Source organism: Quercus robur, chromosome 2, assembly GCF_932294415.1.
Source record: "Quercus robur chromosome 2, dhQueRobu3.1, whole genome shotgun sequence".
In the NCBI taxonomy this organism is placed as follows: domain Eukaryota; kingdom Viridiplantae; phylum Streptophyta; class Magnoliopsida; order Fagales; family Fagaceae; genus Quercus; species Quercus robur.
In genome coordinates, this window is record NC_065535.1 from 4,375,739 (window position 1) to 4,387,462 (window position 11,724).

The 11,724-nt window shown below is 33.0% G+C and overlaps 1 protein-coding gene across 1 annotated transcript; it reads left to right on the forward strand.

The window, feature by feature from the left end:
- Window positions 1-10,254: 10,254 nt before the first annotated feature.
- LOC126710305 (ethylene-responsive transcription factor RAP2-1-like) lies at window positions 10,255-11,336 on the forward strand. Its single transcript, XM_050410716.1, has one exon. It carries the CDS (start codon window positions 10,574-10,576, stop codon window positions 11,018-11,020), a length of 447 nt encoding a protein of 148 aa, XP_050266673.1. The 5' UTR covers window positions 10,255-10,573; the 3' UTR covers window positions 11,021-11,336.
- Window positions 11,337-11,724: the final 388 nt, after the last annotated feature.

Genomic DNA, 11,724 nt, shown 5'->3' on the forward strand with positions numbered 1-11,724 from the left:
TTTGCCATCTCCTTCAATTATGCTAGTTTTTAGTAAGCATGTTTTCAATTCAGGATTTTCCCCCCTGGTATAGCATATACTTGCTGATTTCTTGTTCTCCCTGAGCTTTTTTTTTTTTTCTTTTTCCTTTTTAATTTTCAAGCATACTTGCTGATTCCATGTTCTCCCTGATGCGATTCCTGTTAGTATATTGGATTTTTGTAGAAATTACCACAATGTGTGCTACTGGAATGTTTGTTTGGCTGTTTGCACTTGAAGGAGCAAAGCTGTTATTCCCATCACTGATTGAAGTTATTAGGATTAGAGAAATGGTATTTTTCTGTCCCGCATAATCTACGTATGTTGCTTTTGTTTATGCAGTTTTAGTAAAAGCTAGAACTTTCATAGATATTTGATAATGAGAATTGGTACAATACTACACTCTATTCCGATCTAGTTTATTGTCACGTTATTTGTTTCCTATTTTTCTGTAGAAGAAGTGATGTTAACTAGCCTTGTTTTGCCATAGGAAGTAAAGTTTTCATACAATTATGCATATCTAGGTTGATTACTGATATAAGGAATTATTTGTTGCTTCACTTTTTTAAACTGTAGTTTGATCGGTTCTGTCTTGATGTCCTAATATTAAGTGCTGGTTTTGAATGTTGTTGCTATTGTTTTTTCTTGATTACTTAAAGGTGACTGTAGTCATATTAAGATAAAAAATGGAGATGTAAATAGGAAAAAGAAATTAGTGCTTAGGTGGCTATGCTACAGATTGAATGGAAAGTGCATGTAGCAGAAAGGTTTTGAGGGAAGACCAAGCCAGTGATTTTTATAAGATGCAGCCCCATATGAGGTTGCATTTGTAGAAAGTGGTCTTGATGACCTTAACTTGGTAGAATTGAAGGTATTGTTGAGTTCTACACTAAAGTGAGGAATTGAAACCCTAAACTATTATATTTCTACTACTATAAAGAGGTTACAAAATAAAACTAAAGATTTTAATGCTAAATTAGTAGCATTGAAAAAATAAAAAAAATTGTTATACTTCTTACTCTATAAATATCACATTCCATTAAGAATTTCAAATATTGAATGTATGAGCTAACTTCTATTTGGGCATAACACTCTTTCATTCAATGTTGGGTTTGTTACTTTGCCCGTTACTCCCTTAATAAAAGAAGTAATACATGTTAGTTTACTCTTTTGGGGGGATGTCTTCGGATGTCAAACACTTTAAAATAAGGGTAAAAACCAGTTCCGGTTCCCAGTTTTGGAGGTTGAAATGCCAGTTTTGACTGGTTTTAAGTATTCCAGTTTTTGAATGTGGACCAGACCAGTATAGACCCCAGTCACAGTTGTACCTCAGGACTGATTGGTCTGATCCTGTGTTTGAATACAATGGTTGCAAGTTTAATATCCATTGAGTTCATGTATGACTTATCAATCAAAAAATATTTTGCTCTTGGTGCCAGTTATCCTGAAGCCAGGATTATGATTATATAGTTAATTGGAATCTTTTCCCTGTATTTTCCATAGTTTTCATCATAAACACACCAGTTAAAGAAACAAATACTAACAACAATGTTTGCTACTTTTATTGGTGTTCAGTTGATCTTTCTTGAAGTTTTAAAAAATAATAAACCATTTATTTGCAATTCCTATCAGATGATCAGGATGTACCTCAGGTCCACAAGTCAAGCATGTTTGACACATGTCTAACATCATATGTATTCATTTGTAGCATGAAGCATGTCTAGTTCTGGGTGTATTTGTTTGGCTGTTTGCATTGAAGGTCCAGATTTGTTCTTCCCATCACAAACTATATTTATTCACCATAGAACTCTGGAAGGTTAATGCTCATGGACTTCAGGTCTGCAAATATGGAATTTGTCTGCTTCAAATCATTTAAGTATGTTTATTTTGTTTGTGTAGATTTAATTAGTTAAAGCCTGAAGATCTGCTGACTGAGGAGTTAGTATTGATTTATGCAAAGATGCTTCTCTGGAGCTGGTGTTAATTAATTATGCAAATAATTAATAATGAGACTTGGTACATCTTTTGTATGTTGTTAACACAAATCTCATGATGCATGTTTACAACTTCCTGAAATTTGAATCAGTATCAGAAAGTTAACTCATTTGTTTAAGATGTGTCTACACAAGAATTGACATTAACAACCTTAGCATTTGTATTTTCCATAGGGAGTAAAGCATACTATTAGGCATGTCTATTCAGGCAAAAATAAAAAAGAGGCTTATATAGGCTGATTAGAAGATGTTTGTTGCTTCACTTCTTTAAACACTGTTCTCTGATTGTGACGCAGGACAAGCTAGAATGATGCAGCAATATAAATTAAGAATAGAAAAATAAAGATAAAACCTAGGAGTTAGTATCCAAGTTTGCTTTGCATCAGCACCGAGCTAAGAAAAACAAATGAGTCAGCACCTAGGGTTGGCACCAGACCATGGATACAATTTCAATTGAAACTTTATTCATCAAAATAATCTCCTTTTTGATAGGAGTACAATATTTTTGATAGGAGTAAAATAATCTTCTTTGCCTAGAAAACTTTAACTAGATATGGAATAAAGGCTTTGTTGAGTTTTAGACCAAGATATAAGGAATTGAAACCTTTAAACTATTACATTTCTATTACTAATAGTGAGGTTCAAATATTATTTGTAGATTTATATGTTAAAAAATAGTAGTGGAAACGGTTTAGATGAAACTAGAATACTGTTTTGTCTTTAGTAACAGATGTTCAAGCCTCTGAAATTGACCAAAACCTGGTTGGGTCTGCTTAAGGTACACTGATACACACACAAAGTTATGTACTGCCCCCGGCCCCAGCCAAATGCAGGGGTGGGGGTGTGTGGGAAGGCGAGGCAAATTCAATGCTTTATCTGGTGAACATTTATAATGTTTTGAATACTTTATTGGAGTTCTGAGGGCATGATTAGTATTTTACTTGACTTTTCCTGGAACATATTATAGTTTCATTTTTGTGGACTGATTCTGGTCTTTAGGCAATCTGAACTCTATCATGGAATTGAATAGTCCGTTTGGATTGAGGGGAGTAGAGTAGAGTTGGCCCAAAATTAGTATATTTTCAGCCAACTCTACTCTACTCTCCTTCACTCCCCCTCAATCCAAACAAGCCTTAGAGAAAACATTAGCCATTGTCATTGTTCCCTCTAAAGTACATGTCATGTATGGAGGCAGTAAAGCTTAATTCTTCTTCAGATTAATTTTTTCATCAATAATCTTAAATGACTTGCATAAAACAGATTACTTTGTCATGATGGTACTTTTCATGTAGTTCTTTGATGAAACTTCATTATGTGATGCAGACCTTCGGACTTTCTGACCCTCCCAAATTGTTATATACATGATTATTTATTTTGTAATTTCGATCAAGCTTATTGGTTCAGAATTTTGAACCCACAATCTTAGTAAGATAGTGCTGAAGATCATAATTGGTCCCAGGCTTAGCGTTAGGTGCAAAGAAAGCAAGTTTGAAACATGTCAACAAATATCTTGTGTTCATTTGTAGTATGAAACTTTTAAGTACCAGCTCGAGTCTTGAACTCTTTTCCCTTCCTCCATTACAATCTTCTACTTCATCACTTTTACATTTTCCTCTTGCTACTGCTATTACTGGTCTTATTTGTGCAAGTCCCTTCGGTCCACTGTGGTCCATTTCATATTTTTCAACAAAAAATTAAGAAAAAAAAAATGTAAAGAAACCTACAAAAGATTCAATTTAAGGCCCAAATTCTTCTCAAAAATAAAAATTTAAGGCCTAATTAGACCAAACTGGACTGAAGGCACCGAATTGGACCCAAGGGGAATGAAATGGACTTGAGGGGACTGAAGTAGACCGAATTGGACTGAAGTTGACAAAAATAGACCGAACTGGACCGAAATGCTTCAGCTTTCAGATATCATTTAGACTTATGCAAATACTACCAGATTGATATGTTTGTATAATTTTCAACTCAATCTCTCACTTTCTTATGAAAGTTTATCGGTCTGTAATCTCATTTTCTAATATAAAATTAGCGGAACTCGACACTCTATTGTCATATAAGCATACTATAACTATTGGTTTAATTTATCATCACACTAGGCAGCACAAATTACTAGTTGGATTTTGCCTGTATTGTAGCTTTTTTTGAAATGAAATGACCTGTTTTGTAGCTTTATAACAACAGGCTGTAAACAAACAGGATGTACTCCCGTAGGATCTCTGATATATAATGTTATAAATCTCCACTTGCAAGTTTATAATCTTGATTTGTAGCTAAAAATTGGATTCTATTTATAGTATCCAACTTGGATTGTGCTGAACTATTTCATGGAGTTCTATGGTGAAGGATTTGATCACTGGAGAGGCGAATGCGACCCAGACCTGCAAAAGTCCTTTTCACGAGTGGGAAATTCCGACCTTGTGCTCCCTGGGGTCTATGATTCAGCCAAAACTCCAAGCACACAAGTTACTCCGTTCCAGACTAGTTCCAGTCTGAAAAGATGGGTTGCTTCTATACTTGGTCCTGAGACCAATCATGGCGTGCATCACGTCAAATTGTAGTGGGGGCACTGTCTATTACGATATTTTAGAAATGGCCCAATGATTAAATTATTGAAAATAGTGGGATTTACAAACCCATAATCCCCAAATATGCATTTAGCATTTCTCATCAGATCATGTATTTGTCTTAATTGTGGATGTAAATTGTATTGTTCATTTTGCACTATAGTTTGTTGACCAAATATTTTGGGATTCATTAAAAGATTAGGAGCTGAAGACTATGTTCATTGAATGACGTCGGAAATCACTTTTGGTGTCTTGAAATGTTATTAACTTGGGTCCAATTCCATGATATAGGAAGCCACCGGAGGTGTCTTGAATGTGGATATAAGTCTATAATGCATGTATTAGTGGCAGCCTCATATGAGAAGGTCGGTGGTAATTCTTGGTTTCATTTATTATGGATTAAAAGGGTGATGTATCACAAGGATTTAGTTATTGAAATACCTAATTTCCGACTAGTAACAGTGCTTACTTGTTAGTTGTTGAATAAGTGTCATTGAGATTGAATTTTCCTTCTTCATTTTTTGAAGTTCCTATTCCTGTGTGTGTTTCTCTCTCGGTTTGTGCCTGGAAATGATACTACACTCAAAGAACAAAAAGAAAAGGGTAAAGATTAGACAAGACATCCACTTGTAATGAATAATTTAAGAAAGTTCTCTTCTCCTCTCCTTCACTAATTATCTTTAGTACAAAATGACATAAAGAAAGTTGTGGAGGAGTCTAATAAGTCTATCTTAGGAACTGAGTATCTCAAATGCTTTCTAGGCAGTTCAATAATTCAAATTATAATCGAATAACTAAAATCGTTGGACCAATACAAAAGGACTCCGAACATGTCACTAATACTATGTTTGGAAAAAAACAAAGGAAGAGAAAGGAAAGGAAAGGAAAGAGGGTGGAGAAGGGTAAAGAAGAGAAAGAAAAACTATTTCCTTTTGTTTGGTTCGTAAGGAGGAAAGAGAAAGGAAATTAACAAATTGTTTGGTCTAGCCCTCATCATCTCTCGTTCCTCCCATTCCTACCAAATTGACAAATTGATTAAAACAACCTCTAATTGATTGCATGAGATAATTATTAGAGGTTGTTTAACAAATTGATTGCATGAGATAATTATTATAATTAATTAAAAGAATTAATACAACCTCTAATTTCTTTAATTGATGATTTATTCTATTTCATACAAATTTGTGTAATGGGAAACAAAATCTTGAGATAATTATATAATAATATAAAATTACATAAATCGTACTTAGATTTCATCTAACTACTAAAAATCTTTTCATTCATAAGTGAAATTTTGAATTAAAGGAAAAACGAAAAGTAACTAATCAATACAAAAACTCCGTAATAGATAAAAACAAAATATAATTAATATACTATCGTTTTATAAATTGTCTTCTATTAGAATAATATTTACCGTACCTTCTAATGAATTTTTTTTAATATTACTCAAAAAAAAAAAATATATATATATATATATATATTTATAGACACACACGAGCATGTGTGCTTATATAAATTTTGTCTTTTTAGATAGAGTCAAATTATGACTTCCTTTTCGGCTTCCATTCCATGATAGGATATAGTAGAATTCTGTAGCAGCTGGAGATTTTTGCGTATGACTCTGACAGGGCTTTGCAGGCAGACGCAAAGTTTGCAAAGCAACAAGTTTTTTTTTCTTTGTTGATAAACTGAAAAGCAACAAGTTTTTAGTGACTTATGTGTACTGACCCATACATATTTATTAATTACATTTAGTCCTGCCGACTGGCCTCCAAGTTGGACAGCACAGTTAGGCAAACTTCCACGTCTTTCCGTTTCCAAATTATACGTCAATTTTCTACCTTTGAACAAGCCTTTAAAAAAAGCTTAAATGATGAGCAGAACATGCATGAAAGCGAAAGCATACCAAAGTTTAAATTACTACATCATCATCATGATCTTAGGCATTTATTTTACAATAAATTCGATGTAAAATTCATAAGATTCTTATTAATAAATGTCATTAGGAAATTTATTAATAAATCATTTTAGGAAAGTTTCAATATTACTTTTATAGAAAATGTAAAAAATTAGTATTTTAAAAAATTAGTTTTTTCTCATAAAATATTTCTAAAAATATTTCTTAAACTAATGCACTTATAACATTCATTAACTTATCCCAACTTTCTATAATGAAAAAAGGGAAATGCTAACCGATACTCTTAGAATAATGATTAATAATCCATGTATTTAAAGAAAGTTTTTATGGGAAAAGAAAGAAAATCAATTAATATTTTGACAGTTTTTTTAATTTCCCATAAAAGTAGTGTCAAAATTTTCCTATAATAGATTGTTAACAATTACTTTAGAAGCACCCTTTAGCATGAACAATGAAAAAATATTTACCTAAAATTAATTTGAAACACTTTAAAAAATAATTAATGTTTTGACAATTTTTTTCATTTTTCATAAAAATAGTGTCAAAACTTTTCTAAAATAAATGGTTAACGGATGTCTCAGGACACTCATGAGAGAAAGTCTGTGTGTCGTACTTCAGACATGCATATGAGTATCATTTACCAGTTGCCGCAGAGGTAGATACATTAATAGTGACTAATCATCTGACAGCACCTATCCGTCCGATCAAAGCGCCGCAAAAATTGTAAGTGAAGGATGACCGGCCCTATATAAATGTAACATTCAATACTAACTAAAATTTAAGTTCTTTTACGTTCCGCCGACACTATGTGTAGACTCTAGATATGGAAGTTTGAAAAAGAGAGAGAGAGGAGAGGATAACTGGATAAGGAAGAGAAAATAAAAACGAACGTGTTATTACTATTTCGCTACATATTTTAATAAGAGGAATGTCAATATGCTATTATTAATATACACAAAAAATTTCACATATATATATATATATTTACAATGGTTGAAATATTTATTAATAATAATTGAAAATAATATTAATTTCATAGTGATTAATCGATGACACTACGGCTAATAACACCGATCACATTATATTATAGCAATCTTGACTCTAGTTTCGACACCACTCGATCAGTCAAGCCTCAAAAGTGAAGTTTATGTTTCCTCAACTCAACCTCAATCAATAAAGAGCTACCTTGATATAGTAGCCTCGACACCATGTTAAGAGTTGCTACATCAAATAATACCTTCAATAGATTCTTGAAGTTAGTTGAAAGTTCACCCATCAAAAAAAAAAAAGTTAGTTGAAAGTTCTGATTGTTGATCATGGATGTGTCATCCATAATGGAGGAGGTTCACATGATTGAAAAGTCCAAACATTATGGTGTAGTGAAATATTTTCTTTGTAAGTTGTCTAGTCATTGGGAAGGTTTTCCCTTAGAGTATGATTGAGAACAACTTTTAGTATTAGCTTTTTACTTTTATGTACAGTTTTTTAAAACCTTACATTTTCTCACAGTTTCTCATTTTTTAAAATTTTTTTAAAGTACAAGTATACTTTAGTACACTTTCAAGTAAAAAAAAAAATGGATAAATTGTTTTTAAACAAACACTCAGTATTTTTACAGTTCTACTATTGGTTTTCCCTGTATAATTATATTATGCATCATTTATTTCCACAACCATTTCTTTTGCATATTATTGTTGTTGTCTTCATTAACCAAAGCCTCAAGCATAATTTAATTAACTAATTACTTGGCTTAAAACTGGTTATTTCATAAAACTGGGGTCTAAAAATCCTAACAAAATTATATTAAAAAAATAAATTATAAGATGTAGTGCTAAAAGATAGGCTAAATATAATAAATACATATAAACACATGTTCAAGACAAGTGAGGAAAACCCATCCTTGCCTCCATCACCTCGTTGAAACTGTAAAAATTAACATGGAATATAAAGGGATATAGTGATGCCGATAGGCTGGGAAATTTTTGTCACCCTTTAGTTTAACATTTATTTTATACATTTGACGGTGAATTTTGTGTTGAATGTTTAGTTTGTCAAAAAGTCACTAACTATATAACTGGTAGTACCTAAAACCCCTTATCGCCAAACCATTACACACTTGCCACATGTCCAGAATCATTGTTTAGTCTATTAATTAAAAATAAAAAATTATGATTGTTTATTCTAGTCGGCGACTAAAACATGATTTTCAGACATGGGTTAATTTAGTCACTACTCACCACGCACTCACAAGTCACAACACTGTATTTAAAAAACAGATGACGAAAGAAACCATAAAAGTGATTCAATAACTTTGAACCAAAAGAGATAGCTACTTACTTCTCAAAAAAAAAAAAAAAAAAAAGAGATAGCTACTTTTGCAATTTCCACCACCTTGGGGTTCTTCATTGCGTGGACGGAAAGTCATTCTCAAAAACCCAATCCATCTACCACCGACCTCTCTCTCACAAAAATTTGCATCCACTTGTCCGCAAAACCAAACTCATCATTATCGCTCACACAAAAGCGTTATATTAATTAATTAATTAACATTTAGTTATTACAGTTTGACAAACCTATATGGACAAATAGCTTTGCAGCAAGGGCAAAGGGGTTTGGATTTTGCGTTTGCGTACTAGAGGCGTAACCATCCACGTCGGCCCTCACATGCCCACAAACCCTCTATACAAACTCGCAGATGCCCTTTCAGACTCATCGAAAGATACACCACATATTCAATAATTCAAGACAACAAACTTTTTTATTATTTATAATTGTAATAGATCATGATTAATGTATAATAAAACTAATTATAATTCACTACATCAAATTTGTGAAAAAGATAACTTTGGTTCTGTTCTAGAATTGTTGCATCGTATAATAACATATAAATACCGTCAAACATACCTAGAGCTTTGTATTTTCAATGAAGATATTCAGAGCTTAAATCTATTATCTCTTAATATTTGAATTTAGGGATGAAACTCACTCACTTTTTATTTTTATACAAGATAGAATTCTATTCTAACCTAATCTAAGTGTATATGTGTGTGAAACTTCCTCCTGAAAACTCGCTCACTTGACTTGACTTGCCTTGTCCTTATTCCGCTTCGTCTCATACAGATTTTCCTTGCTCCAAAGAGGTGATGAGATGGAGACGTGTTTTACTCACCCTACCATATTACCTCTCCCTGCCCCAAATTTATATATACATAGTTTCTTTTATATACATTTAAATTATCTATGCATATAATTTAATCATTTCAATATTTCATTATCATTTTCAAAATACTTGTCTCTCATTCTCCTTTAGTAAAACATCTCTAACTTGCCCTAACCCTACCTACCTTGTGCAAGTTTTCCCTCCAGGAAGAGGAAACAAGGTAGGGATGAGACACCCATAATTTGACCATTAATTTTCATCCCTAACTGAACTATAAAAAAGAATGTGAAGAACATTATATTTTTTACAACTTTTTTTCATAATAATTAATACTCAATATCTTCTATTATAATTACAACCACATCACTTTTACATTAATACACCATTAACATTACTTTTTATTACACAACTCATAGTAAGCTATTTTAACAATTGTGATAGCATAGTTTTTCTCTCTCTTTTTTTTTTTTTTTTTTTTTTTTAATAGAATATCGATAACATACATACATACATAATACAGTGCTGTTTTATCATATATAACATGCAACAATATATAGTACTATTCTAGTATATAAAGAGAGAGAGATGGGAGATGATGGATTGTGTCGGCCAATTTTGGATTTATCTTTAAGGAAGATCAACGTGGCGGCCGTACCCAGACGACAGACTAGCAGCCAAGTAAGAAACTAAAACTAATGCGCCTTTCCCTCTCTGTATTTTTCTCTCTATATATATATTCACCCTCTACATGTATACATAATTATTGTTTCTGGTATGGGAGGTGTAGTAGTGCAACTTTCGGAAACTGAAAACAGAATCTTCCTGGGTTTTGTTTTCGTTTGGTTTTAGGTCAGAATATATAGTAACAAAGAAAAATTGTTTACCTAGTAATAGTTAAAGTTTATATACTAATATGGAAGGAGACTTTTCAACAAGCACTGAAAAGCGCAAGCAAAGGCAACAACAGCAGCAAGAGAAGCCCTATAGAGGGATAAGGATGAGGAAGTGGGGAAAGTGGGTGGCTGAGATTAGAGAACCCAATAAGAGGTCTAGAATTTGGCTTGGTTCCTATACTACTCCTATTGCTGCGGCGCGTGCTTATGACACCGCCGTGTTTTATCTCCGTGGCCCTTCTGCTCGGCTTAACTTCCCGGAATTAGTTTTCCATGAGGAAGATGATGATGTTCGAGACATGTCTGCGGCTTCTATACGCAAGAAAGCCACCGAAGTTGGAGCTAGGGTCGACGCGCTACAAACTTCTCTCCATGCATCATCGCAATCAAAGCCGTCTAGTCGTGCCTCGGAGCCGCCGGATTTAAACGAGTATCCGAACCCAGAAAACTCCGATGATGATGATTGAAGAGACGTTTCAGAATTGGGGGTAAGCCTGTCTATCAATCATTTTATCCAGACTTCACCAAAGTGGAAGCTTTTTATGTATCAGGAAAAAAGTATTTCTGATGTAAAAAAGATGAGAAAGAAAGAAAGAAGGACGAAGTTGATGTTGGGTGTGAAAATAGAATCACTACCCGGTTTCTGTTTGATAGGTATAGATTCTCAGTTTGTAACAAGAACTAATCAGCAATAGTTTTTAGTCATAAAATTAGTTTGTTTTTTCTTTTTCTTTTCTTCTTTTGAACTTGTTTCTAAATAGTTTCATATGTTTTTTCTTTTTCTATTTTTTCTTTCTATGGATGAATCTTCTTTAATATTAATATGTTTGTAATAAAGTTTGGGAAATTTGATGAAAACGAAGAAGAATGGCCGTCTAATGAGGGGAACAGCGATGGCCTACCAATTAAAACTTTTATATTCTTTTTCTCAGTTTGCCGAACTAAAAAAATAAGGAGATAAGGAGATAAGGCAGAGTAGAGAGCACCAAGAACTGGTACTCATGGCGTGTCTGTGGACACCACAAAAACTATGAAAACTAAAATGAGAGAGAAAGAGAGAGTATAGTCTATAGTGGTCCTTAATCAGAGAGGTTGTCACCGTCATAACATGGTGGAAGCTTACGAAAGCTTTGTTTGCTAGAGATTGATGTGTGATGGGTTCTGGGCGGTG